This window comes from Tigriopus californicus, chromosome 8 (genome assembly GCF_007210705.1).
Source record: "Tigriopus californicus strain San Diego chromosome 8, Tcal_SD_v2.1, whole genome shotgun sequence".
NCBI classification, from domain to species: domain Eukaryota; kingdom Metazoa; phylum Arthropoda; class Copepoda; order Harpacticoida; family Harpacticidae; genus Tigriopus; species Tigriopus californicus.
This window is the reverse complement of record NC_081447.1, coordinates 14651027-14674959: the sequence shown is the minus strand read 5'-3', so window position 1 is coordinate 14674959 and position 23933 is coordinate 14651027. Positions and strand designations below refer to the sequence as shown.

Sequence of the window (23933 nt, the reverse complement as noted above, 5' to 3'; positions counted from 1 at the left end):
CTTACTTTCATTATTTAGCCCAAGGATCGAATCCATGTGCGTTCTGAAACGACATTCATTCTGAAGTTAAATTTAGTTGAGTGACTGGTATTACCTGAAAAATACTTGCTAATTCATGTTCCATCCATTGAAAAAGTGCCTCTCATCTTTGAGTTGAACTTCATAGCAAATGACTTCTATTATGCTTGAAACGTTGAGATCGACATCTTCTCCAATTGTCTCGAACTAAAACCTCTCGTCAAGCAACTTACAGTGTAAAGAGCGCCTTTTTTCCCAGAATCTCACGGTTACCTTTATTCATTGGTAAAGTGTCGACTTGAACCAAATTACTGTTGAAATAACGACGGCCTTGCCAACCCAACGAACGAGAGTTTGGAATTCGTGGATCTCTTTTACATATATTGCAAAGGGAGTTAATTATTGCTGCAGCAATTATTTCTCTTTTAATTCATTGTATGTATCAGGTAGTACTCATGATGTGACTGTAATACTATGAAAGTCGATTTACAAAGTCTTTGTAGTTGACAGATGTTCACGATAAAGACAAAATAGCGCGACAAAGAACATCCTTGTAGTTCACTGTCAAAATATCTTAGTTTGCATACTTCTTACCTTTCTAATTTACTTTGACTTTCAGACAAAATGTGTTCTGGACAACGATCGTGTTCAGCCTACACAAGCCCTAAAATGTTGTGGTTTGCTGTGTTAAAAGAAATTTGAAGGAAATCCTTTCAATACTTTGAGGTTAGCATACTATCATTGGTGGGAACTTTGTTCTGGTGCTTCTTTGTTGGTTGATTCAAAGTCTGAAACGTCGAGAATACCTCTTAAGGTGCAATTTTGTCGAGATCACATCTAATTGGCTTGTACCGTATATACAACACGTTTACCCTGTTCAAACCCATTTTTTCAGCCCCCCAAGAATTCTTCATGCCCAGGCACATCATCATCATCATCATCATCATAACATTAGCACTCACCGCAATGGGCTCCTTGTGTGGCTTGGTGATTTATGATATAAAGTGGCTTTTCGAGCCGGCCAATGGAATGACCATCAAGGCATTATTATTTTAAGTAGAGGTCGGAATTATATTTTTAGGTTCAATTTTCAACTATTTTGGTCATTTTTGGACAAACAACTATATGATCAATTTTAACCATAAAGTAACTTAAAACCTAGGATTTTGTTTAGGGGAAATATAGAATGGGTGTAAAAAAAACTCGGGGCAATGTTTGTCCCTGCTCAAAGATTTGTTTGACCACGGACTTCTAGAGATGTGGATTGGGCTCGGAAGCCAAAATTTTGTATCTCCTAAACCGTTCATCTTTTTCCAAATAAGCACTTAAACGACCACAAGATCTGGTTTAACAGATGAACTTGGTCAAAATTGAGCCCAAACCTATGCTTTGGGAATTCAGGAGACATGGTCAAAGTTACCTAGTAAATACTACATAAAATTCGAGTGTTCGGCCTGGTCTTGTTCAGCTATATAAGCTTTTGACAACATAACTTTGAAACGATTCGCTTTACAAGTAAATGATATAAAAACGACCTACCTTTAATTGAAGTTGAAGTTTAATTTTGTCACTTTAATTCGAAAAGTGGCTCAGAGTTGCTATGACCAAGAGCAAGCCAATTTGGCAGGAAGCTTGTTCGTAGTCCATATTTCTAGAAGTCCGTGGTTTGACATTAAACCTCAAGCTTTTATTAAGAGGAAGTGTTGAGAACATATGGTAGTGTCATACTGCAGATGATCTAATTTTAACCAAAAGGCAAGTAGTAATAACCCTCCCACTGTTTGCCACCAAAACAATGTTTTAAAATGCCCGTGAGAGCAGTCTTGATGTCAGAACCAAAATTTAGGGCCTGCTGAAGACCGGCAAGAGGCCCAAGGAGATGGGTGAGCCTTTTGGTGTCCATCCTCAAACCGTTGGTAAGAGGAGAACTTCAGCCAAGAACAGCGAATCCCTTTACAACAGACCCAACTGAGGGCAAATATCTGGGATTGCACTGAGCCCAAAGAGAAAGACGATCGTGAAAAATATTGATCAAGCAAATTTTAACTTAAATACCACATTAAAACTTGAATATCCAGACAAGAAAGGTGACATATTTTCACCTTTTTAAAACTTATTTTTACGTTTTCGGAACTTATTTTGGCTGATTTTTGTGATTTAAAAACAACTCTTATGACCAAAATCACAAGCTTTTTTTCCGACCCCTAATTATAGGGCAGTCAGTACCCACTCACCCACCCACTCACTAGTCACGAACCCATGGGTTCGTCGAGGTTCGCACATTTCGACGCTCGGTGCTTCAGGGTCGGTGACAGGGTCGGTGAATGAGTCGGTGGTCGGTCGGTTGGTCGGTCGGTCAGTGCTGGTTGCTTGAGAGCACATAAGGGATTTTCAAGATGTGTGGCCATCCAAACCTCTAGGGTCTCGACATTGGCGCATCGGACGGAGGAGCCTCTCTCTCTCTCTTTTTGTAGCGGCTTGCTTCAGGGTTGAGTCGTGAATGTATGGAATATGTATGCATCGGGACACCAACAGAGACCCCAGTGCCCACCTGCCCAATTCCAGTATCATCTTCGTTTTTCTTGAAAATCTCCTTTGTTATCAAGTCGCGCTTACTTAACCTGTATGGATGTACATACATACTGTACTACTCTAGGATCAGCAGGTCCTGTGGATGGATAGATGGAATCTAAAGACAAGATGACGATTTGAGATCATCAATTGAGCGACGACCACCCGATTCCGTGGCGGTCTCGACCTGTAGGTCCTTTAAAGCTCGCTCTGGCGTTGGAATCCACGATCCCTCCCTCCCTCCCTCCCTCCATCCCTCCTTGCTCCATCCTTCCATCGAGCACATCGAGCAAAAGAACGAATGAAAGGAACGGACGGACGGATGGATGGATAGATATATGGACGGTCCCTCATCGTGACGATCATCGTGGAGATCGACGTCGTCGTTTGGACTAGAGGAGACTTGAACGACGGCCACAAGATACATACGAGTGGTAGTAGGTTCCTCCGTTCGTTCGGCTTTGGGACGTGAGCAAGAATGAGGACGCTGCTTCCAACTCCTTGAATACTTCGTTCTTTGGCAGACATCGCCCGCACATACTGCACATACCACTACATACATACGTACGTATGTCTTCAGTCCGGCCTCAGAAGTGGTTCTGTAGTGAAAGTAGGATAGCCAAATCAGTCGTCCCCGTAAGCAAGTGCGGTGCTTACATCCGTGGATTACCTACTTCATGTCAACGATGGTTACAAGAAGCAATTGTCACGTCGTCCATCACTAAGGCCTTGAAGCAGAAGCAACCAGATTTGGAAGGTTACTAGTTAGTCGATAGCCAACCGCAGGATGGCTCTCACATCGCACATGTTCACCAAATTCCGGGTGGCGGGTGTTGCCGCCACTCTGACTATTGTCGTGCTCCTGCACTTTGGACCTAGTGCTTTGGCTAGTGAATTCGATTACATTCAGAACTATGAGTTTGACTTCTTTAACGAACACACGCTGGAGGAGATCCTCTACGGCGACGAGGATCAACCTCAAGGCGCCCCGAGGTCCTCAGCCTCGGAATCCCGGAGACGGAAACGACAGGCCCAGGTGAGCTCATTGCCACAGATTTCCTTCCGAGAAATGGCTGCCATCGTATCCGAGGCTGAAGGAGCGATCAAGAATCGCTTCGATTTGCTGGAGCCGTCCATTTATGACAGTGATGCTCGACAACTGCCCAAGTCTCCGGAATGGTTCATGTCGGCCTCAGCTAAGATTAAGATTCTGGCCAAGAATATCTCCAAGGTAGCCTTAGTGTCCGAAGAGGCCACCAATTACATTGCCAAGAAACATAATCTCACCCGGGATGAGATCACCTTTGGATTACCGTTGGCTGACGTCCGTGGCACGACCTTGGGAGAGCAATGCCTCATCAAGGTGGATTATCCTTGTCAGCCGGGCAAGTACCGAGCCTATAACGGCTACTGCAACAATGTTCAAAATCCCAATTGGGGCGTGTCCAATAGGCGTTATTTGCGATACATTCAGTCGGATTACGCGGATGGGATCAGCATCCCACGTCAACGGACCAACGGAGAATTTCTGCCTAGTCCCAGATCCGTGTCCGTGGCCATCCACACGGATTCCTTCAACGAGCACCCGCATCTGATGGTGATTGCCGCTATATGGGGCGAGTTCATATACCACGATGCCGCACACACCCCGCAAATGGCGGGCTATCTGGGGCAACGCCTCAAGTGCTGCGATGTGGAGTTTGATCATTTCCACCCTGAATGCTATCCCATTAAGATTTCCACCAATGATCCCTTTTATGGCAAGTTTGGTGTCACTTGCCAAGAATACGCCAGGTAATCAATCGGTCACTAGTGCTTGGTTAAGAATTGGTCTTGTTTGTCTACGTCTTGAACATGATAGCATTTTATGACTTCAATTCAAAGACGGACCTCTCAAAGCGTTGTTAAGTCATTGGAAGGGCCCCGAAAGATAACTGTGACGATTGGGTTTTGAGATTGTCGGGAGCAAAGTTCACAAACCCTCACATCTTTTTTTAAAGGGACTTATTTGGTCATACGAATGGATAAAACAAACCTCATGGATACCATTCGGTAGACCAAAGCAGGATTTGTTTTGGCGGCTGATTATCATTCACGCATACCATGTTAGCATCAACATGATATTCCTGATCTCTGGGCGCCAGCCCACCAACCATCGTCATCGTGGGCAATTAATTCTCAATGCAAGGATGGCACGCAATTGCTAACAGAGGAGTCGTGCTCATCCAACTGGCTTGAAACCCATTGAAAAAAAAAACAGAACAGGACGGCAACAATTCGAGACAAGGTTCAAGAAACCCCCAAAACATTGTCCAAAAACAACCTTGAAAAAAAAAATAATGATCGTTCGTCGTTGCAAGAGATTGGTCCTTTGGGGCCATAATTTCACGCTTAAGCTTTTGTTCCAACATCCAAACATGGAAGCTGAGAAATCTTTGAAATTGCAAAAAAAGTTAACCACTAAAACTAATGGAAAAGTCTTCCTTCTTTCATTCCAGATCTGCCACTGCTTCAAGAACAGGTAAGAAAACCAACAATGGCAGATAAAGACTACACTTTAAGGTAACTTCCAAGCCAGTTAGCTCCATTAACACTAGCTAGCCTGCCTCTAAATATTTTTGCATTTTGGTAGAAATCTGCCTTCTGGTGGGCTGCCTTTATGGCTCTATGAAATCCAGTATTTCGCTGCCGGTGAGGTAATGATCCGTAAAGCAACTGTCGTCAGGAATCAAAATAGTGATTACGTACATAAATATCATGACCTCCATGGGCGTAGAATTTACTGAATGTCATCAACCACCAATCATACAGGGCATAACTAATTATGAACAGATTGCATTGTCAAGATATGCAGCATTTCAATGACACCAGTGAATGAAACGAGGCAAAGTGAATTTTCTGGTGTGTGACTCGGCACATGTTTTAATTCTCGAGATCTAGCGGTTAATCTCATATTGGAGCCCCCGTGTCCCCACAAATTTGGTGTTACACACGTATGACTTGCTTCGAGGCCTGGTGTCATAAAATGTGCTCCTTTGGTTGTTATTATCATGGGAAATAATCATACAGGAAGTCCAAACAAAGCCATGGGAGTAGCACACATTATGAGGCGTTGGTCCCTTCTTGCATATTCACAGACGTCTTCACTACTTTCAGGTTGCACTTTGGGCCCCAGGGAACAGATCAATCAGGTCACATCGTTCATTGATGGATCCACCATCTATGGGAGCTCCAAGGAGGAGGCCGAGAGCCTGCGAACCTTTACGCTGGGGCAATTGAAGACGCAATTCAACGCTCATCGAGATGAATTACTGCCCCCAGATCAAAACAGCTTGGACTGCCAAGACTCGGTCGGAAAGAAATGCTTTAAGTCCGGTGATGTGCGGGTCAATGAACACCCTGGTATGGTTGCCATTCACACGCTCTGGGTGCGACAACACAACCAATTGGCCACGCAATTGGCCGACCTCAATCCTCATTGGAATGATGAGCAGATCTTCCAAGAGACCCGCCGAATTGTGGGCGCTCAAATCCAGCACATCACCTTCAATGAGTACTTGCCCACTATTCTGGGCAAGGAGACCATGGACAAATACTCTCTCAGCCCCAAGAAGATGGGTTTCTACTCGGGATACGATATCAACACAAATCCTGGCACTGCCAACTCTGTCGCCACTGCCGCTTTCCGATTCACCACGTCCCTTTTGCCTGCCATCTTTCAGTATTATGAACAATCGGGTTCAAAAGTCAAGGTCGAGAAGCTGAGTGAAGCCTTTTACAAGCCATTCAGTCTTTACGAGCCCCAGATGATTGACAATATCCTTCGAGGAATCACGAAGAGCCACTCCCAATCGGAGGACATCCATGTCAACGGTGAGATGACAAATAAAATGTTCATGAATGCCACCACAGGAATGGGTCTCGACTTGGTCGCGCAAATCATTCAACAAGGTCGAGGTCACGGTCTGCCTGGATACGTTAAATGGCGATCGTTCTGTGGTCTACCAGAGGTCACCAAGTTCGAACAATTGAAGGATATTATGACGGTCGGTACAATCCAAGTGCTTAAGAATACCTACAGCTCCATCGAAGATATTGACCTTTTCACGGGCGGTCTGGCCGAGGTGCCCTCAAAAGGAGCCGTGGTTGGGCCTACATTTGCCTGTCTGATCGGTCGACAGATGTTTTATTACAAGTCTGGAGATCGCTATTGGTACGAAAACGACATCCCACCCTCTTCTTTCACCAAGGAACAACTGAACGAGATCAGGAAGGTGTCTTTGGCCCGAATCATTTGTGACAACACCAAGACCATCGACTTTATCCAACCCAACGTCTTCTTGGAGTCAGATCCATTCTTGAACGCCTTGATGCCTTGCAGTGGAAACTCGGTGGTCCAAAAGATGAACCTCAACGGCTGGACCACTGCCTCTCCGAGATTTATTGTGCCCGATAATATGCTCCTGGACGCCATTGAGCGAGCCAAACGAGACGTGAGTGTGATCAAGGATCGGGAGTGGAACCTGTTCAAGAGTGGAAACACTGCCGACCCCAAATCGCCCACTGGCTCTTCCTATGGGTTTATGAAACCAAAGGTTCAATCGAGTGAAATTTCAAACACGTCGTTTGTTCTCCAATTTGCTTCCCGTCGATTTTTGGACAACCTTCTCACAGGAGAGGATGGAGAACGTCGAAACCGACAATTGCAAGACGCCGAATTTGGCAACAAAGGCATTGGAAACCTCCAAGAGTTGATGGATGTACTGCCAAATATTGATGTCTCAGATGTTATGGACATTCCAAAAGTATTCCAATGTGATGAACAAACACTGCCCTGTGATCACACCACCAAATACAGAACCCTTACTGGATGGTGTAACAATCTCATGTTTCCTGAATACGGGAAATCCATTCGAGCCTTCACCAGACTCTTAGCCCCGGCTTACGATGATGGTCTGATGAGTCCCAGGAGTCGATCCGTAAAAGGGCGTCCCCTACCCAGTCCCAGATTGGTCTCTGTCAACATTCACAATGATGTCAGTGCACCTCACGTCAGATATTCGCTCATGATGATGCAATGGGGTCAATTTGTTGATCATGACATCACTCATACTCCAGTCAATCGGTAAGTCTTTGTTAGCCTCAATACGTTTGATCTTAATCAACTCTTTCCTTCATCTCATTGTGCCACCTTCCTAACCGTACTTTATTTACTTTTCAGAGGATTTGGGGATTCGATACTGGAGTGTAAGGATTGTGACGCCAAAGAGCGCCTTCATCCTGAATGTCTGCCAATTCCTGTTCCTGAAGGTGATCCCTTCTTTCCCAAGATCAATATCACCTCTGGGAAGCCTTTTTGTTTGGCCTTTACTCGATCCATGCCTGGTCAATTAACGTTGGGCTTCCGGGAACAGATGAACCAAATCACTTCCTTCTACGACTCCTCCAATGTGTATGGATCTGACTTGTGCGAGATGAGAGAGCTCAGAGAGTTCCAAGGAGGTCGACTCAATACCACCCACCAATTCCACGGAGGTCGAGATCTCTTACCCTTGACCACTGAGAACGCCGAATGCAAGGCCAAGTCAGGCTTCTGCTTTGAGGCTGGCGATGCCCGAAATAGTGAGCAACCGGTTCTTACTGCCATTCACACGCTCTTCATGCGACTCCATAACCAAGTGGCTGATGAGCTAAGTCGTCTCAATCCACAATGGTCAGACGAGACCTTGTACCACGAGGCCAGACGCATTTGTGGAGCCATTCAGCAACACATCACTTGGAACGAATTCTTACCGCGAGTTTTAGGCTGGAATGCCATCAAACTCTACGAATTGAGCCTTCTCTCGGAAGGCTATTTCCATGGTTACGATGAGAAGTGCAATCCCACAGTCTTGAACGAGTTCGCCTCCGCGGCCTTCAGGTTTGGTCATTCACTCTTGAAACCGACTTTCAAACGAATGGACAACAAATATTCCGAACGGGGCCCAGACCTGAAATTGGCAGACATGTTCTTCAACCCTGATAAGCTGCACGAGCCTGGAATGATTGATGACTTGGTGCGTGGTGTTTCAACCACTTCCATGGAGACACTGGATCAATTCATCACTGAAGAAGTGACCAACCACTTGTTTGAGGACAAAAACACCCCTTACTCTGGTTTAGATCTAGCCTCTTTGAACATCCAACGTGGACGAGATCATGGCCTGCCAGGATATAATTTGTACCGAGCTATTTGCAACCTAACAAGGGCTGACGACTTCCCCGATCTTCGATGAGAAATTGCCCTTCCCGTCATTGAGAGGCTAAAGCGAACCTACGACCACGTGGACGACATTGATCTATTCACAGGTTGATTGACAGCTCAAAAATATCCCTGACTAACGCACTGACCTTTAAATAAAATCATTGTTTTATGCTTTCAGGTGGACTTGCCGAAACACCGCTTCATGGGGGATTGGTGGGACCCACCTTTGCTTGCATCATCGGCATTCAATTCAGAAATCTGAGGAAATGCGACCGATTCTGGTATGAGAGTGGCAACCCTCTGATTCGTTTCACGGATTCTCAGTTGGCAGAGATCCGAAAGATCACTCTGTCGAAAGTGATCTGTGACACGAGCGACGAGGTGATCTCCATCCAACGGGCAAACTTTGACATCCCTGACCCGTTCCTCAATCCGCGGGTCAACTGCGACGCCCTACCCGGGGTTAATCTCGAGTTGTGGAAAGAGCGAATCACCTGCAAAGTCAACGATCTAAGCATCGAAACGGGTGACGCTCGAAGGACCTCTCCCTGTGTCATGTGCACATGTACCAAAGAGGGTCCATTGTGCCAATCCCTGAAGATTGAGAACTGCTTCCATCTAGCGCAATCCTTCAGCCGACAAGCCATTCTACAAGACCATGTCTGCAAAGTACAATGTGCTTTTGCCTTCCGCGCGTTCCCATCGGTGAAGACCGGAGAGAATCGAATCGGATTTAGCTAAATAATACCAGTCAACACATTGTATCAACTACTATGCTTTACTATATTATTCATTTTAATAACCATCATGGAGTGTTGTACCTCAACTCAGGTGCTCTCATAAAATAATCTTACAATAAAAATACAACCGTGCTAAGTGTCCACATCCGCTTCTCCCACTCAACATTTTGGTAGATGACATTTTCTAGACTATGGTTGCTTATCAGGGAGAAAAGTTGAATAACGCATCCTTTCGAGGACGACGTCGACTATGCAATGTATATAAGAGACTTCCTCAATCCGCAAACACAAGCCGCCGTGAAAGTAGAGACATACTGACAAGAATAAGAATTTGGCTGCATCATTAAAATATGAATATAATGAATATATATTTTGATGAAGTAGGATGATATGTGCTTTCCTCACAATTTGTCTCTGGCGTCACTGTTAAAATCATTACTCGTTACACTTGTATAGAACACATGAGATCTCAGACCAGTTTCTCTCGAAGGATGACCACTGGAAATGGAAGTGGCCCCGTGGAGGGTGATATCACTCCTGGACGTAATCGGAGGCATGTAGGGGGACATATCGGTTCCCTGTGGGGTTGATACTAGACCCGACAAAGATGGATTTGATCCAATACTTGTGGGTTGTTGCTGGAATGTTACAGTCACGGGGACTAGGCCGTACTGGGACATGACCAACTGCTCTGAGACCCTTCTGAGTTCCTCTTGCTGTTCCACTATCCGCCGGGACAATTCGTTGTGTTTGGCACGGAGTTGCTCTTGCAATTGAAGTTGGGCAGGAGTCATCACAATATGAGGTCGGGAGGCCATGGCGATATGAGGATTGGGCATGGCTGCCATTGGGGCGGGAACCAGGACGGTTGTTGGACCACTGAAGCCATTACTGGACTGAGGGGTTGGAGTAGCGATTTGCATAACAGGTTGCCGACTTTCGTTTGTCATCTTTGACTCTCCATTCCTATCACCCATGGTTGGGATACTCTCACCTCTGTCTAGGTTCTTGAGGGGTCTTCCCCCTGGCATGGCCCCTGGGCTTCTCCCTATGGAGTCGAAAGAACCCACAGGGTGAGCACCATCACTTAGGTTGTTATCACTATAACTCTGTTTGTGTTCCTGACTGAATTTAGACGAACTCGCACCGGTGCCGGAACTTCCGCACATCGAACTTTTCGAGGACCATGTCGGGGACTCGGTGGTTGGGTATCTGGACCGTATGTCAAGCGACCCCAACTCTGATTCTTTCTCATCGGTTTCGTTTTTGAATTCCTTGATTACGTCCAAATAGCTAATTACTCGATGAGTGGCCACCACAAATTCTGGCTTTGAGTTCCATTGATGGTACGAAATGAAATAACGCGTCTGAAGCCACACCCAATGCTGGCCCTTGGAAAGGAAACGATGCATACAACTAGTACCTTCGCCAGTTTGCATGAGGGCTTCGTGACACAGAGATATTCGCTCCAGGTCATCCATATGATAGTAGTCATAACCGGACGTTCCTAGGAGCTCAAAGGGCAAATACCCGATGATGGGCGGGGCACGGTGGTCCAGAAAGAGAAACTTCCATTCCAAAGAATATCTCGAGATGAACTCGCTTTTGGCAAAATGAGTGAGGGGCATTTCTCTTAGAAGTTGTGTGGTTTGAGCACGGGCGGTGGACACGAAAACAGTCTTCCGGGCGGTTATGGTTCCATCTTGGGTACTCAAACGAGAATAACCCGATTGAAGTGATATGTTGTCATCGTCGGACCCATTGCCGTCGTTCAGCGGCTCATTGATGGTCCATTTACGAAAGTATCCCGTCAATTTGACCAACTCATACCCTTTGTTCTCGTCTGCGTGTCGAATGTCCAACCGTTTGAAGTGCAAGTAAAAATTGACCTCTGTCTCTTGGTCTAGGTCGTTCGGGCTGTTGAGGGTGTTGTACAACATGATCTTGTCCCGCTCGTGAATGATTTCAAAAATGGAACGCTGCATTATGTCTCTTGGGAGGAACCCCACCAAGGAGGTCATGCTCTCGGAGGCATACACGATAGCACCATCCGTACTGAACACTAAAATGAAACCTTCCAAAGCTTCCAACATCAAGTGGGTAAATTCCTCATTAGAGAGGAAGGACGGCTTCCAGTCCTCATGGATCTCATGGACCTGCGATTTGACAGAGCTCTCATTGTGCTGTCGGAGGAAGTTGATGGTGGACTTGAGGACGGTCGTCTTGTCCATCTTGCGGTTGTTGGGAGACACCATGGAGCCCAGCTCGGTAACCAATATGTTGAACTGATCCCTTCGCTTTTTTTCGCTCAGATTTCGAGACTTCCGCTTGGTATCGTCTTTCTCGTCATAGTCGTCCATCATCATGGTGAAGGTCTAAAGATCTCTTGGAGGGAATGAAGATGGAAGGCTCTTTGGAGCACAGGCTCAATCCCAAAACACAGCTTGTTCACTGGCCATGGTTGTTGATCTTGGATTGAATACGGCCAGGGAATGGCAGTCCTCCCCCTTTAAGCCTTTTAGACGGAAGTCAGGAAACTAACACGCACGTACACTTGGTTGGGGGATCCTTGCTACACTGGTGAAAATTGACCAACGAAAAACATTCCTCTTTCTTCTCTGCTTTTTTCTTACTCTTAAATCTTGTCTTGAGCCTCGATGTGAACATAAGAGAGAGAGAAAGAGTGCGTGTGTACTGTGTGTTTGAAGCGTTTGAAGGTATATAAGGGCCTCTCTCTGTGTTTCTCTGATCCTTGAATGTTCCATAACGAAGGGCCGAGCGTGCGTTCGTCAATTCAGGGTGAGGAAAGTAAAAAAGTTACTTCGTTGCTTGTGCTGTTCTTATTATTTGGGAGTAAATAAACTAAAAGGAAAATTTGATGATCAAACAATGAAAAGGTAAGACAAAGTGTTTCGTATGAATTCGTTGATTTCCAACGAATGGCGTAGGTTTTGTTATCTTTTCAAAGTGGTCCTTCGACCAAAGAAACGAAAGTAAATCCTTTTCTCACCCTATGCAAGAAGTTATTTCCAACTACTTATATATTTCGGTAAGGAATTGTAATAGCATTTTATCAAATCGTTATCACTACCCTGAAGACTTCGCTCTTCTCCCAATGTTAAAAGATATGTCCTTCACACGTGATGATCTGGTGTCTTTGAGGTACACGAATCTAGATATTTTCACATCAATACTAAATACGAGACAATTTTTTTTTTCTTAAGTTAAAATCAGTCACATTTTCTACATTGCTGACTACCACATTTGTATTAAATTATTATTAGAAACCCAAAGCGGCACCTACGTCTGTCTAGAACAAACTCTCTTTCAGATAAGAAATGTAACTAAGTTTCCATCCTACTCGGCACTTCATGTTCGTATATGATGACTACCCTGAGTTCATATGGCAGCAAATGTGCTAGCAGGATTTAAGAGTGTGTCAGTGGCGTCAGTGGTCATACAGCAGTAGCTGAACTTGTAGCAAAACTAGTCATGTACTCTTGGATTGTAAATGTAGTGGCGAAAGAGTGCCGAAACGTCACAAACCGTGCCTGCCGAGGCCCCGAGTACGCAGTGTGCACACATGACGCTTGTACACACGCACAAATCGACCTCCACTAGTGCAAGCCTACATATTGTATTTAGCAGGCGTGCGGGAAAAATCTCTAGTCAATGGAAAGCCACGCCAATACAATTGATGAAAGAAGAACACTACACTTTTCCAAGAGGGAACAAAGTGGCTTTCTGGGCCCTGGGCATCATTTCCCCACGGCACCACCGGGAACACTCTCAAATGTATGCCCAAGACGAGCAGTGACAAGAAAGTGAAAGGCCTACGTTGTGCCAGTCCAATCCGAGGCAACTAGGGCAACGAATTCAGCTCCGTCTTGCACTCGCTCACCAGCAGGACGGCGTTCCAGAAATCTCCCGCGTTCCCGTTGGACCCTGTCAGGTCTGGCCTGACTGGCCCCTCGTAGCCCAAAACTCCACGGACTAGATAGAACCCTAGCAGATACGGACTGACTGAAGATTACATTCGTTTCGTGTAGGAAGTGGTGCTAGTGCAGGAGGGAGTGGGATCACTGGGCGAGGGAGCACCCACCACGACCACCGCCAGGACCACTTCCACTAGTTCTGCTAGTAGAACGCTGCTAGATAGAGCACCCCACACCGTTTGCCAGGGTAGATGTCAGTTTTGAAGTTTTGCCCTCAAAACAGTTTGGTGATCCATGTGAGTGAATTTTCTCCCAAGTTCCATGCCCGTGAGAAAAGGTGCTTCCAGGGTGGTGAGTCGTGTCTCCGGGACCAAGGCTAAGTCTCGGCTCCGGGACTCGTCTAAGGCCGCCAGACTCCGAAGAAAGGAGCCATCCACCCCATCATCCAGCGGTGAAGAGCTTGATCCCAAGATGATTACTACAACAACAACAACAACAACTAACAGTCTCAGTCATGAGCCTGACTTAAGAGGTAAATGAGTAGTAGCATGTTTGAATTCATCTGAAGCTCAGTGAAGGATTGTTGTTCTTGAACTGGTTGCTCAGTACCACGCTATGACATCATACGTGTTATGTAATGATGCTCGTGTATTTTTGCGCTTGGGCATGCAAAACAACGCTAGCTCATGACTACTTGTTCTAGTCAGCAAAAAGTCATAGCTATTGTGGTTAAAACATTCAGAGCATTAAAAAAAGCACTTCAATCCTGACCTTATGTGTAATGGTGAGTTCGCCTATATTGGATTGGATCGGATAGAGAAGAGACGTCAAAACAAGGAAGTACACTGGTTCTCCTGTGGCACTTTGGATTTGAAACGATGCACTCTTTTAACTTCAGATACCACGATGACCTCGTTAGAATTGGAGGTAGAACCTCCATCTTTGGGTGAAAATGCCACAGACGATGAGATGGAAATTCGTTACGCGTTTGAGAAGTACACTGCGGATGCGGTCAACCTCTTGAAATCGATTGACGTCGATCTGAACCTCGAATCAACTGACAATGAAGTTCCATCTAGCATCAACGCAGCAATCCACAGCTCGACCACGAGTTCACGGGAGGATCCGGCTAGCCATTGCACGGTGATCACAAGTGTGTGCTCCAACCAAAACGTATCCTACGTTCCTGTTCCTGGTTGCGAAGACGCTTTTGATCCGTTCCTTTTCATTAAAAACCTTCCCCCACTCTCGGCGGAGATGCGCCTGAGAAACCCCGCCCTTCCACTCAAAACCCGGAGCAGCCCCAATTTCACCTTGGTCCTGGACTTGGACGAGACCCTAGTACATTGTTCTCTTCAAGAGTTAGAGGATGCGAACCTATCTTTTCCGGTGGACTTCCAAAACACAACCTACCACGTGTTTGTAAGGACGCGGCCGCACATTCAGGAATTCTTGGAGAGGATGTCTAGTCTTTATGAAGTAGCTCTTTTCACTGCCTCCAAGAAGGTCTACGCGGATAAGCTTCTTAATCTGCTTGATCCCAAGAGGAAGTGGATCAAGTACAGGTTATTCAGAGAACACTGTATTTGCGTTAATGGCAACTACATCAAGGATCTTCACATCCTTGGGCGCGATCTAGCCAAAACCATCATCATCGACAACTCCCCGCAAGCCTTTGGCTACCAACTGGAAAATGGTAATGCAGCAGGCAAAGCACAAAGCAAATTTTCTGATTGTCGTTCATTTTGCCTTTTTACTGTAGGGATCCCGATTGAAAGTTGGTTCATGGACCCTCATGACAACGAGTTGATGAAATTGGTGCCTTTTTTGGAGAATGTCGCAAAGAACGCTACAGACGTGAGGCCCTACATTCGCGATGAGTTCCGCCTACAGGACCATATTCCTATGGATTAAATCACCGAAAGCCCTACTGTCGTTTCCGACTAATCATTAGTACAAATTTGGGGACTGCAAGCGTACTTTGAGCGACAATGATGGTTACAACAGCAAATTTGAATTACGGGTGAATCAGCATAATCTCCATGGAACCTCTTCCATGAACAACAACGAATACATGTGGAAGAAGTTGGTTCTCGAAAAAGGGGCCACGAAGGGGTGTCCAGCCCATCCAAAGTGCTGCACAGCTTCATTCGAAACCATTGACTTTTCCATGAGTTGAATGTCACTTCGTTCAATTTCACTCCTCTTTCCCGTTGAAGTCCGGACGTTCCGTCGGGTCTCAATGTCTTGTTACAAATCGCAACTGATGGCTACAAATGTTTATCGTAACTTTTAATCGTTTATTGAGTTGATCCTTGCCCAGTGTTAGTACACCTAAGTTAGAAACAGAAGAAGCTATGGTACCTTGGTCCACAACGTCATGTTGAATATGCTTTAGGATGCACACAATTTACAAAATAAATTGAATTTAAAATTATTATACACAATATCACAACTAAACCTGTATCTACTTCGATCTATATACGTTTCAATGCTAATGAACTAGTTTTAATTCTCAGCGTGTGAAACATAAATCATTATGCTCGTATTTCATAAATAAAACCAACACTTGCTACATAAAATTACATGGGTGTTTTAATGCGGGATAAAGTAGCGCCGCCCAATTTTGGACGTCCATATTCGAAAAACGATCAATCACAAGCAGCGAAAGGTGTCAAATTTGATTGAATATGACAATTAACAATTAATCGGATGTTTCACTCGGGCAACAGATGAACTCCAGGAAACTTTTGACCTCTCCCATGCGAATCATGTATTGAATACAGAGCAACCCGTCCGGACTCACTCTAAAAGATACTTTTTCGGCCGCAGCCACAGGTTTAAAAGCCTGTTTGAGTAAAAAGGCCTTATACGTCATCTCAACATCCTCGTTAGCCGAAAAATGCGAGATCAACTCACTACTCTCTGGGATCTCGATGGTGCAATCACCAATCGCACTCTTTGTCTTCAACTGAAATAACGCGCGTTCTTGATGGATCTTTATCTCCACATACTCACTGAGGCCGTCCAAATCTCCGAGGATCTCTTTCATATGTTCGGCAGCGAAAAGGATTTTGGCTGATATGGCTGCTTTGACAAAATTAAAGTCCACCGGCTCCCAAGGCCTTCGGACCTTCACGTGAACTTCAACCACAACTCCTTGATCTTCCAGCCAAACTTGCAAAGGTCTTCCTTCCAAGTAACGCAAATACAGCGAAGCAGTAGTGCCACCAAACAAGGAGATGGCGTCCAACAAGGACGGCAGATCCAAATCAAAGGCAATTTCTTGACCATCTTCCAAGCTGCTGTGCCATTGATAATCTCTAAATAGCTCCTTTTGGAGGAAGGCGTTGGCTTGGAAGATCTTGGAGTCCTCAGTGGTAAGTTTGATACCGTGTTGGGTGAAGATGAAACATAGGTCCTCGTGAAAGTGTAGGTGCTTGAGGAACAGGGCAAAGGTCTTACAGTCGCTCATCTTGGCCTCGACCAGCGACACACCCGCGTCCACACTGGAAACCATGATTCAGGCTCAAATTTATTGGCCAGTTTCGCGCGATTTCACGACCGAAATTTCAGGGTGAAGAACTCAGGGTGACTTTCGTATCTAAAGACATTTTTGTCATAGATGCCATACTGCCGAGGCTCAAATACCAAGGAGGGCCTTGTGCCTAAGAAAGATCAAGTGGATGTATCATAGCTCCCGTTCGTTGGAACCAAATGTGGAACTTGCTTCACCATCTTTCCTTTCAAGAAGAAGCGAATGGCGTTATAAATAGTTCATAATCTTGAAAAAAAACAACTCTGGTCTTCTCAGGGTCATTGCCTCATCTAGAGGGTTTTTTTCTTTCTTTTGGTTTGTTTTTTCACGGGCTTTTCTAACCTCTGCAGGGAATGTAATCCCTAGTCCTATTAAAAAGAAAAAAAAAACATCTATGAGGCAAATCGTTGCAAAGACGGTACCACAATATGAGCAAATTTGACCAACCAAACCGTCTGATGCGAACTCCATCCCTAGTTGTGGTAAGAAAGTCCGCAAAAAAATGTAAAATACCAAATTGATTAAAAAAATAAAAAGTAGAGCTAGACTGTAAACGACCATGCCTTCATATGTCACAGTCAGTTGAACAATGAATTTGCAGGTCTTGTTGGTCTAAAAATAATCGGTTGCCAAATGCCTGAAAAAATAACAATTGTATTCAACTCAAAATTTGCTTTTGATTTTGAATATTGGTATTCCATCAGGACTTTCAGGGTTCTTTCCATGGGAGAAATTGAAGAAAAACAAAAATGGACAAAAAAGTGCGTTACACTAAACTACTGCATTGGGAGTGTTGAAGGTCATGAAAACTAGAAATTGGATTGAAATCTGGTTCTGTTCATTTTATGAAAAAAAGAACGAATTAATCCTCTGTCGATCAACTACAATGAAAACAGGGTTTTCTCTATCTCAGCATCTCACAAGCTTCAATCGCATTTTCTGGATAATTACAACAAAGAAGGTGGTTTTTGGTAAGGTCATCAAAAAAAGTGCAGGTTATTTGCAAAACATTCATTTTAGTAATGTGTGTGTGTGTGTTTGTTTGTGTGTTTACAAAGGGTTCAAAAAGTTTTCAGAAGAAACAATAACACAACAATGATATCATAAAATGAACACAGGACCACAAAACATCCGAAAAGAGTATGCACAGCAATAGACCGGTTTTAGAACGAATGAACGGTTTATGTTGACTTTCTTTAAACCTCATTTGATGCACTAGATACAAAGAAAGCAACGACTATTGAATAAATAGCTATTTTCAACCCCTTACAAACACAGTTTGCACCTCATGGAAAAAGACGAGGTTTAAAACAACCAGTCATAGCAGACTAAAAATGTTACTGACATTCTAAATGTCATTTCAATGACCATTACCCAAACTCCATTATTTGGTGGAATTATTTCATTCTGGACCCCCTGCCTGAGCTATTTTCCTCAAAAATACATGAATGGTAGTAGCTCGGGATGGGAGTCTATTTGTTCCGTCAATATTCTCCTAAACATAGAAAGTCTTGCAGAGGAAAGGCTGTCCCATCACATAATATATGGTCTCAAGTGGTATGTTCGCCAAAAAGCATACTCGCTCATTTTTAGAACAATTTTCGTGTGGTGTGCGCTTTTAAATTAGGACTGTCCTGCACCCAGAAACACCGAAAGATAGAGCCTTTCGTCTCTTTGCTCTCACATGGAACACGTAAGAGCGTTGGCGTGGAAACTGGTCAATTATCCAAAATGATTGACTATATCTATGACAATCACTCTCATGACTCCTATCACAAGAGTGAATGACATATTTATTCGAAAAAAAACTGTTGATTTATTCTTTTATCTTGGGTGTTCCAATTGTTCTTATGGATATACAATGTTCAAATTTGTGGTTCATTTGTAGGACTACATTGCAGCCAAGGCTCCCCCCACCACCACAGAAAGGGCCAGAACCGCGTATCCAGTCTTATAGAGATCGGGCATTTGGAAACCGTATCCCATGTCCCAAGACTGAAAATGAAAAAGAGCCAAGTTCCCGATTAAACCAAGTCATTCCTGCCTGATATTTGATTTGTTGCCCTACCAAATGTCGGACACCATTCAAAAGATGGTAGGCAAAGGGCCAAGCCAAGGCGAATTTGGCCGCAAAAATCAAAGCTGGTCCAAAATGAGCTTGGGTAAGGGTGTCCAAGAATTGCGGAAAGGTGCCGGGTAGGATCATGGTACCGACGGCGAACCCGCCCAGAAGACCACTTTGCACCAAACCCGTGGCACGATGTGTAATGGATAGCATGGACGTCATCTGAAAAAAAGAATGAAAACAGATTTAAATCAAGCCGAAGAATGGTCCAACAAGTCTGGCCAATTCTTGTACCTGGAACTTGTATATGGTCAAATGAGGCGAGGTGGGTCGTTGGAGGCGCTCATTTTTGGCAAAGAACTCTTCTTTTTGGATGGCATGCTCATTGGCTGTGATGGATTTGAGAGCCGAGCAAGGACGACCAGTGGACAACCTATTCATCATATGAAGACCATAAACGACAATTAAGATCATGTTTCAAACTCACTAATTGATATGATGGAACTTACACTCGCTGATTGGCCCAGAACGCTGTCTGTGAGCACGACAAAGGTAGTCTAAAATACAAAGATTTCTGGTTAGACAAATTCGGGATAGAAAATCCCCGCTCAAACAATGGTTGAGGGAACCAAATTGTCACTCCCAAGGACTCGAAATGCAACCCCAAAGTATATCGTTCATAACCCCACAAGCTCTTATTACTCTCAATAACATTGTCGCCAGTGAGGAAAAAGACATTTACATCCACTGAGAACGCGTTAATTACGTGGCAATGCCAGCCAGTGCTTTTCATTTCTTACCTCCTAATTTGCGAAAAGGCCATTTTGAAGACTCTAATGCATCCGTATCAACCTTTGTCTATCAGTATGCTGTCAGCTGATGCTGATTGCAGATACCTTATGTTCTTGGATGCAGGGCGGAAGCCAATCCATTCTAAAGTGACTTTCTCTGCTAAATTGAATTTATTGGCTCAACCATTGATAAGAAACTACTTTTTAGTGTGAACCCAAATGATTTAATGCATTGGCATTTGAATTTGGTAGATGAATCCTTAGATCTATCCATTCGTTTTTCTCGTGTGAAGTGCGTTATCCGTGAGAATTGGTCACCATGCCTAATAAGACATGTCCATTTCAAAGAACAGCAGCACATTGCCTACATGATCAGAATCAGGGCTGCCAACGAGCTCCAGTAAATGATTGGAAGAATATTAAAAGGTTAAAGTTTTGTTCATCAAAATGAACTCTATTTACTTACCCCGACTCTTCAATATGTTTAACACTGTTCAATAATTCTAAAACTGTTTCCCAATGCCAAACTTAGAGGATTGCGTTACAGACAGAGTACTCATACCGATCCATGTGTAAACAATCCATCCCCAATAGTGCTGAGGATGTTCGGTCTGAGATTGCTCACACGCCCGTTGTCCATCGGGTGGCCACGCCTTATCCCACGCCGGAATTATGACGCGGGCTACAAATTGCGGGAAGAGACCCGATGGCGAGAGAATCTGGAAGTGTTGGCCCGTAAGGACGTGACCTTGTTTCACTACGAGAATCCCACTCGGATGGCCTTGTTTAACGGCGTGGCTGCGGCGCTAGGGCCCCTCTGGGTGTATCTAGGATCGTTTGCCTATGGCTTGGCTTCCAAGATGGATCCGTATCGGGAGAAGATGGCGGAATTGGACCAATCCCCCATGTGGATCTTGGACAATGTGGATCAAGCCAGTCGGGGCGTGGGCACTGCGTTTTGTCTCTTCGGTAAATGGCGTTCCATAAAAGGGAATCGTTGTTGTTTTCGGGCATTGTGCTGGACAAGAAGGGTTTTCGTTCAGACTGAACTGAACTGTTTTGTTAGTAAAAAAATGCCCACAAATCGAGGGAATTTAAATAAATGGGTTGAATTACGAACTTCTACAAATATGGACTGTGACCGATCTTCCCACTAAATCGGCCTGCTCTTAGTCATATCGACCATGAGTCACTTTTCGAATTAATGTAATAAAATAAGGAATGTAGATCTCTTCAATTGAAAGTAGGTCATTTTATACCATTTACTTGTAAAATAGTTCTTTTCAAAGTTATGTTCCCAAAAGCTTATCTAGCTGACCAAGAGCAGGCCGAAAATTCGAATTTTATGTAATGTTTCCTATATAATTTTGGACAAATCTCCTGAGTTCCCTAAGCATAATTTTGGGCTTCAATGTGACCAAGTTCATCTGTTCTACAAAATCTTGTGCTCGTATGAAGGGCTTATTAGGAATATCATATTATTAGGAGATAAGAAATTTTTGCTTCCGTTCGCCGTCCTCATCTCTTGAAGTCCGTGGTTGGATTAATCGATTTTGAAAATGCCTAGATTTTCCGACGGTTAATTTCGATTTTTTTTTTTTGGCATAGGAATCTTGTAGAATCCATAATAGTGTCCTTGGTCTTATCATATTCTTTTAAGTACAAAATATTTTTTGCCTGCATTGCTTGATTCAAGGGCTTTTGCAATCTTTAAGCAATTCATTTCATCTTGATCGTAATTCGAGGTTAAAGGACCTTAGATTGTAAACCTACTCGCGGTACTTAAATTACTGTCGGGTATGTTTCATCTACCAGGATCTCGTGATGTCGGGAAAGCGCCGTGGACGTTTTTTTATCATTTTTATTTTTGTGGATTTCGGGTTATATAGCTTATTTGAATTTTGAGCGAACACATTTTTCGCCCTTTTTGGATTTTGAATGTACTAGCCTAATCAAACTTCATATGACCTAACCTAACTTACAGTAAAACGATAGTAAATGCCATCACACTTTATTGATAAAACAGTTATCTTTTTTTTTATTGACGGAGATCCGAGGGGTCATCTCAGTTTCCATTTTTGTTTTTTGTCAAAAGGGTCAAAAGTCCGCAACAGATTGTCTCTCTGTCTGTTGGTGTAGTTAGTGTTTGAAAGTTTCGTTGAGAAAGTCGGGACGGCGAATCGAACCTGTGACCTCTCACATAGTGGAAAACTGAGTGTAGCTATGGTTTGACTTTGCTCATGCGCATGATCCTGTTACTTGCCCCAAAAAAGACCTCTAGTCCGAAATGAAATGTCACCCCACGTTGTTCAAAAAGCCCTTTCAAGTTTCCAGAGAAATTCCCAAACATAGCTTTGCATTTTTCTACCTCAAAAAGTCATAGGGAGCAACTTTAACTTTATTGCTTTATGGAATTCTAGTCCGCATAAAAACCTTACATACCTAAAAACATTATAAAAACTAAAATTTTCAAAAACCTACTCCATGCAAATTAGGAGCACACTTAGTTAGCTCTTGAATATAATTTACGATATCATCTATTTCACCGCTACTTAGTTATATCAGATCCAGTGGTTCAAATTTCATCGTTTTTAGCCCCCAAATGCCCCTGTTATATGTGAATCCAATTTTCCAAAGATTTAATATCGATTTTCACTATCGCAAAAATGAAAGATTATTTTTCCATTTCTTGCATAATTTCAAATTAACTTAAAACCTTGTACAACCATATCTAAAAACTCAAAAAAGCAGATTTTAAAAAAAATGTTTTAAAAGCATCCAAGGTACATTTAGTTGAGGGGTCACTGAAAATTTCACAAATATCAATGAAGCCTTAAAGAAGCTATTTTCAATCAGTTTCAACAAAGTCTTCAAGAAACGACAAAATCTATAACATTGTTTGTTATATGTATTGTCTGAAGACTTTTAGTGTGTTTTAAGTGACATGATATAGCATTTTTAGTTATTGTGAGACTATGTAAGAAGAGGAAAAGTAATCTTTCATTTTTGCGATAGTGAAAATCGATATTAAATCTTTCGGAAATTGAATAAACATATAAAACAGGGGAGGGGCATTTGGGGGCTAAAAACGATGAAATTTGGACCACTAAATCCGATATAACTAAGTAGCGGTGAAATAGATGATATCGTAAATTATATTCAAGAGCTAACTAAATGTGCTCCCAACTTATAATGGGTAGGTTTTTGAAAATTTTAGTTTTTATAATGTTTTTAGGTATGTAAATTTTTTATGTGGGCCAGAATTTCATAAAGCAAAAAAATCAAAATTGTTCCCCATGATTATCTGAGGGAGACAAATGCCAAGATGTGCTTGGGAATTTCCATCAAAACTTTAAAGGGTATTTTTACCACTGTGACCCCTTATTGTTTCAAATCGAAAATATACGCTCATATCTACTTCTGCTGATTCCTTTGGCATATGCATAAGTATGAAATCAAGTGTGAAAAATTCATCTTTTGCAGGCCTTAGTTTGAGTACATATTGGCTTTTGCGAAGTCGTCACACCGTGAGAAGACTCATTCTCCGCAAAGGTGGGAAACTTCTCACCATTGTGACCTATGGATTTGTTGGCACAGGTTCCAAGACAATCACCCTTCCCGTAACTCAAGTAAGTTGAAATACTTCAAAGGATCCAATTAAAGAGCTGTTTAGGCCATATTCATCTTGGTTTTGTCTCGTTTATCCATTTTCAGTGCGCTGCTGTTCATCAGAAATTCCAAGGGAAACGTCGGATGTTCATAACTGTGAACGATTATTACTTTAAATTTCAATTGAATGTGGAAAAGGGCACGTTCCTGAACAAACCTCTGTTCGATCGTACCGTTGGGATCTCAAAAATGGTTTAAAATGTGACTTTGTGTAGTTGATGTCGTCTTTCCCCTTCCTCCATGCTATTCATTCAGAGCGAAATAAAATACATCAATCGAACTTGAAACCTGTGCCTTTAGACAATTGATGCTAAACATGAGAAGGATGTACGTGAATAGGCCTCCGCCTTCAATATGAATCC

General features: G+C 43.5%; 7 protein-coding genes across 7 annotated transcripts; 4 read left to right on the top strand and 3 right to left on the bottom strand.

Moving 5' to 3' along the window:
• The first annotated feature begins 3145 nt into the window (after window positions 1–3145).
• LOC131884631 (uncharacterized) lies at window positions 3146–9714 on the top strand. The gene is made up of 5 exons (XM_059232468.1): window positions 3146–4383; window positions 5088–5110; window positions 5746–7714; window positions 7811–8937; window positions 9012–9714. Exons 1-4 carry the CDS (start codon window positions 3377–3379, stop codon window positions 8862–8864), a joined length of 4053 nt encoding a protein of 1350 aa, XP_059088451.1. The 5' UTR covers window positions 3146–3376; the 3' UTR covers window positions 8865–8937; window positions 9012–9714.
• Window positions 9002–9574, top strand: LOC131884971 (peroxidase skpo-1-like). The gene has a single exon (XM_059232876.1). It carries the CDS (start codon window positions 9002–9004, stop codon window positions 9572–9574), a length of 573 nt encoding a protein of 190 aa, XP_059088859.1.
• On the bottom strand, window positions 9593–12940 carry LOC131884632 (circadian locomoter output cycles protein kaput-like). Its single transcript, XM_059232469.1, has one exon. The coding sequence runs from the start codon at window positions 11937–11939 to the stop codon at window positions 9975–9977; it is 1965 nt and encodes a 654-aa protein (XP_059088452.1). The 5' UTR covers window positions 11940–12940; the 3' UTR covers window positions 9593–9974.
• Window positions 12941–13094: 154 nt separating this feature from the next.
• On the top strand, window positions 13095–15804 carry LOC131884633 (CTD small phosphatase-like protein 2-A). Its single transcript, XM_059232470.1, has 3 exons — window positions 13095–14040; window positions 14407–15204; window positions 15271–15804. The coding sequence occupies exons 1-3, from the start codon at window positions 13830–13832 to the stop codon at window positions 15420–15422; spliced, it is 1161 nt and encodes a 386-aa protein (XP_059088453.1). The 5' UTR covers window positions 13095–13829; the 3' UTR covers window positions 15423–15804.
• A 277-nt stretch (window positions 15805–16081) lies between these two features.
• On the bottom strand, window positions 16082–17107 carry LOC131884634 (cell cycle checkpoint protein RAD1-like). Its single transcript, XM_059232471.1, has one exon. The coding sequence runs from the start codon at window positions 17026–17028 to the stop codon at window positions 16213–16215; it is 816 nt and encodes a 271-aa protein (XP_059088454.1). The 5' UTR covers window positions 17029–17107; the 3' UTR covers window positions 16082–16212.
• A 1740-nt stretch (window positions 17108–18847) lies between these two features.
• Window positions 18848–20022, bottom strand: LOC131885466 (succinate dehydrogenase cytochrome b560 subunit, mitochondrial-like). Its single transcript, XM_059233518.1, has 5 exons — window positions 19912–20022; window positions 19621–19668; window positions 19406–19544; window positions 19115–19333; window positions 18848–19041 (listed from the first exon to the last, which is right to left on the bottom strand). The coding sequence occupies exons 1-5, from the start codon at window positions 19932–19934 to the stop codon at window positions 18937–18939; spliced, it is 534 nt and encodes a 177-aa protein (XP_059089501.1). The 5' UTR covers window positions 19935–20022; the 3' UTR covers window positions 18848–18936.
• Window positions 20023–20246: 224 nt separating this feature from the next.
• LOC131885465 (uncharacterized) lies at window positions 20247–23858 on the top strand. Its single transcript, XM_059233517.1, has 4 exons — window positions 20247–20328; window positions 20497–20871; window positions 23386–23531; window positions 23617–23858. The coding sequence occupies exons 1-4, from the start codon at window positions 20307–20309 to the stop codon at window positions 23767–23769; spliced, it is 696 nt and encodes a 231-aa protein (XP_059089500.1). The 5' UTR covers window positions 20247–20306; the 3' UTR covers window positions 23770–23858.
• The last annotated feature ends 75 nt before the right edge of the window (window positions 23859–23933 follow it).

Excerpts from the sequence above, each read along its gene's own strand:
- LOC131884631 (XM_059232468.1), top strand. The coding sequence starts at position 3,377 with ATGGCTCTCACATCGCACATGTTCACCAAATTCCGGGTGGCGGGTGTT. Across the intron at positions 4,384-5,087 it reads ACTTGCCAAGAATACGCCAG|ATCTGCCACTGCTTCAAGAA; the intron begins GTAATCAATCGG and ends CTTTCATTCCAG. Across the intron at positions 7,715-7,810 it reads ACTCATACTCCAGTCAATCG|AGGATTTGGGGATTCGATAC; the intron begins GTAAGTCTTTGT and ends TTTACTTTTCAG.
- LOC131884971 (XM_059232876.1), top strand. The coding sequence starts at position 9,002 with ATGCTTTCAGGTGGACTTGCCGAAACACCGCTTCATGGGGGATTGGTG.
- LOC131884632 (XM_059232469.1), bottom strand. The coding sequence starts at position 11,939 with ATGATGATGGACGACTATGACGAGAAAGACGATACCAAGCGGAAGTCT.
- LOC131884633 (XM_059232470.1), top strand. The coding sequence starts at position 13,830 with ATGCCCGTGAGAAAAGGTGCTTCCAGGGTGGTGAGTCGTGTCTCCGGG. Across the intron at positions 14,041-14,406 it reads TCATGAGCCTGACTTAAGAG|ATACCACGATGACCTCGTTA; the intron begins GTAAATGAGTAG and ends TTTTAACTTCAG. Across the intron at positions 15,205-15,270 it reads TGGCTACCAACTGGAAAATG|GGATCCCGATTGAAAGTTGG; the intron begins GTAATGCAGCAG and ends TTTTTACTGTAG.
- LOC131884634 (XM_059232471.1), bottom strand. The coding sequence starts at position 17,028 with ATGGTTTCCAGTGTGGACGCGGGTGTGTCGCTGGTCGAGGCCAAGATG.
- LOC131885466 (XM_059233518.1), bottom strand. The coding sequence starts at position 19,934 with ATGGCCTTTTCGCAAATTAGGAG. Across the intron at positions 19,669-19,911 it reads GCCTTTTCGCAAATTAGGAG|ACTACCTTTGTCGTGCTCAC; the intron begins GTAAGAAATGAA and ends TTTGTATTTTAG. Across the intron at positions 19,545-19,620 it reads TTCTGGGCCAATCAGCGAGT|GTTGTCCACTGGTCGTCCTT; the intron begins GTAAGTTCCATC and ends TATGATGAATAG.
- LOC131885465 (XM_059233517.1), top strand. The coding sequence starts at position 20,307 with ATGATTGGAAGAATATTAAAAG. Across the intron at positions 20,872-23,385 it reads CACTGCGTTTTGTCTCTTCG|GCCTTAGTTTGAGTACATAT; the intron begins GTAAATGGCGTT and ends CATCTTTTGCAG. Across the intron at positions 23,532-23,616 it reads TCACCCTTCCCGTAACTCAA|TGCGCTGCTGTTCATCAGAA; the intron begins GTAAGTTGAAAT and ends ATCCATTTTCAG.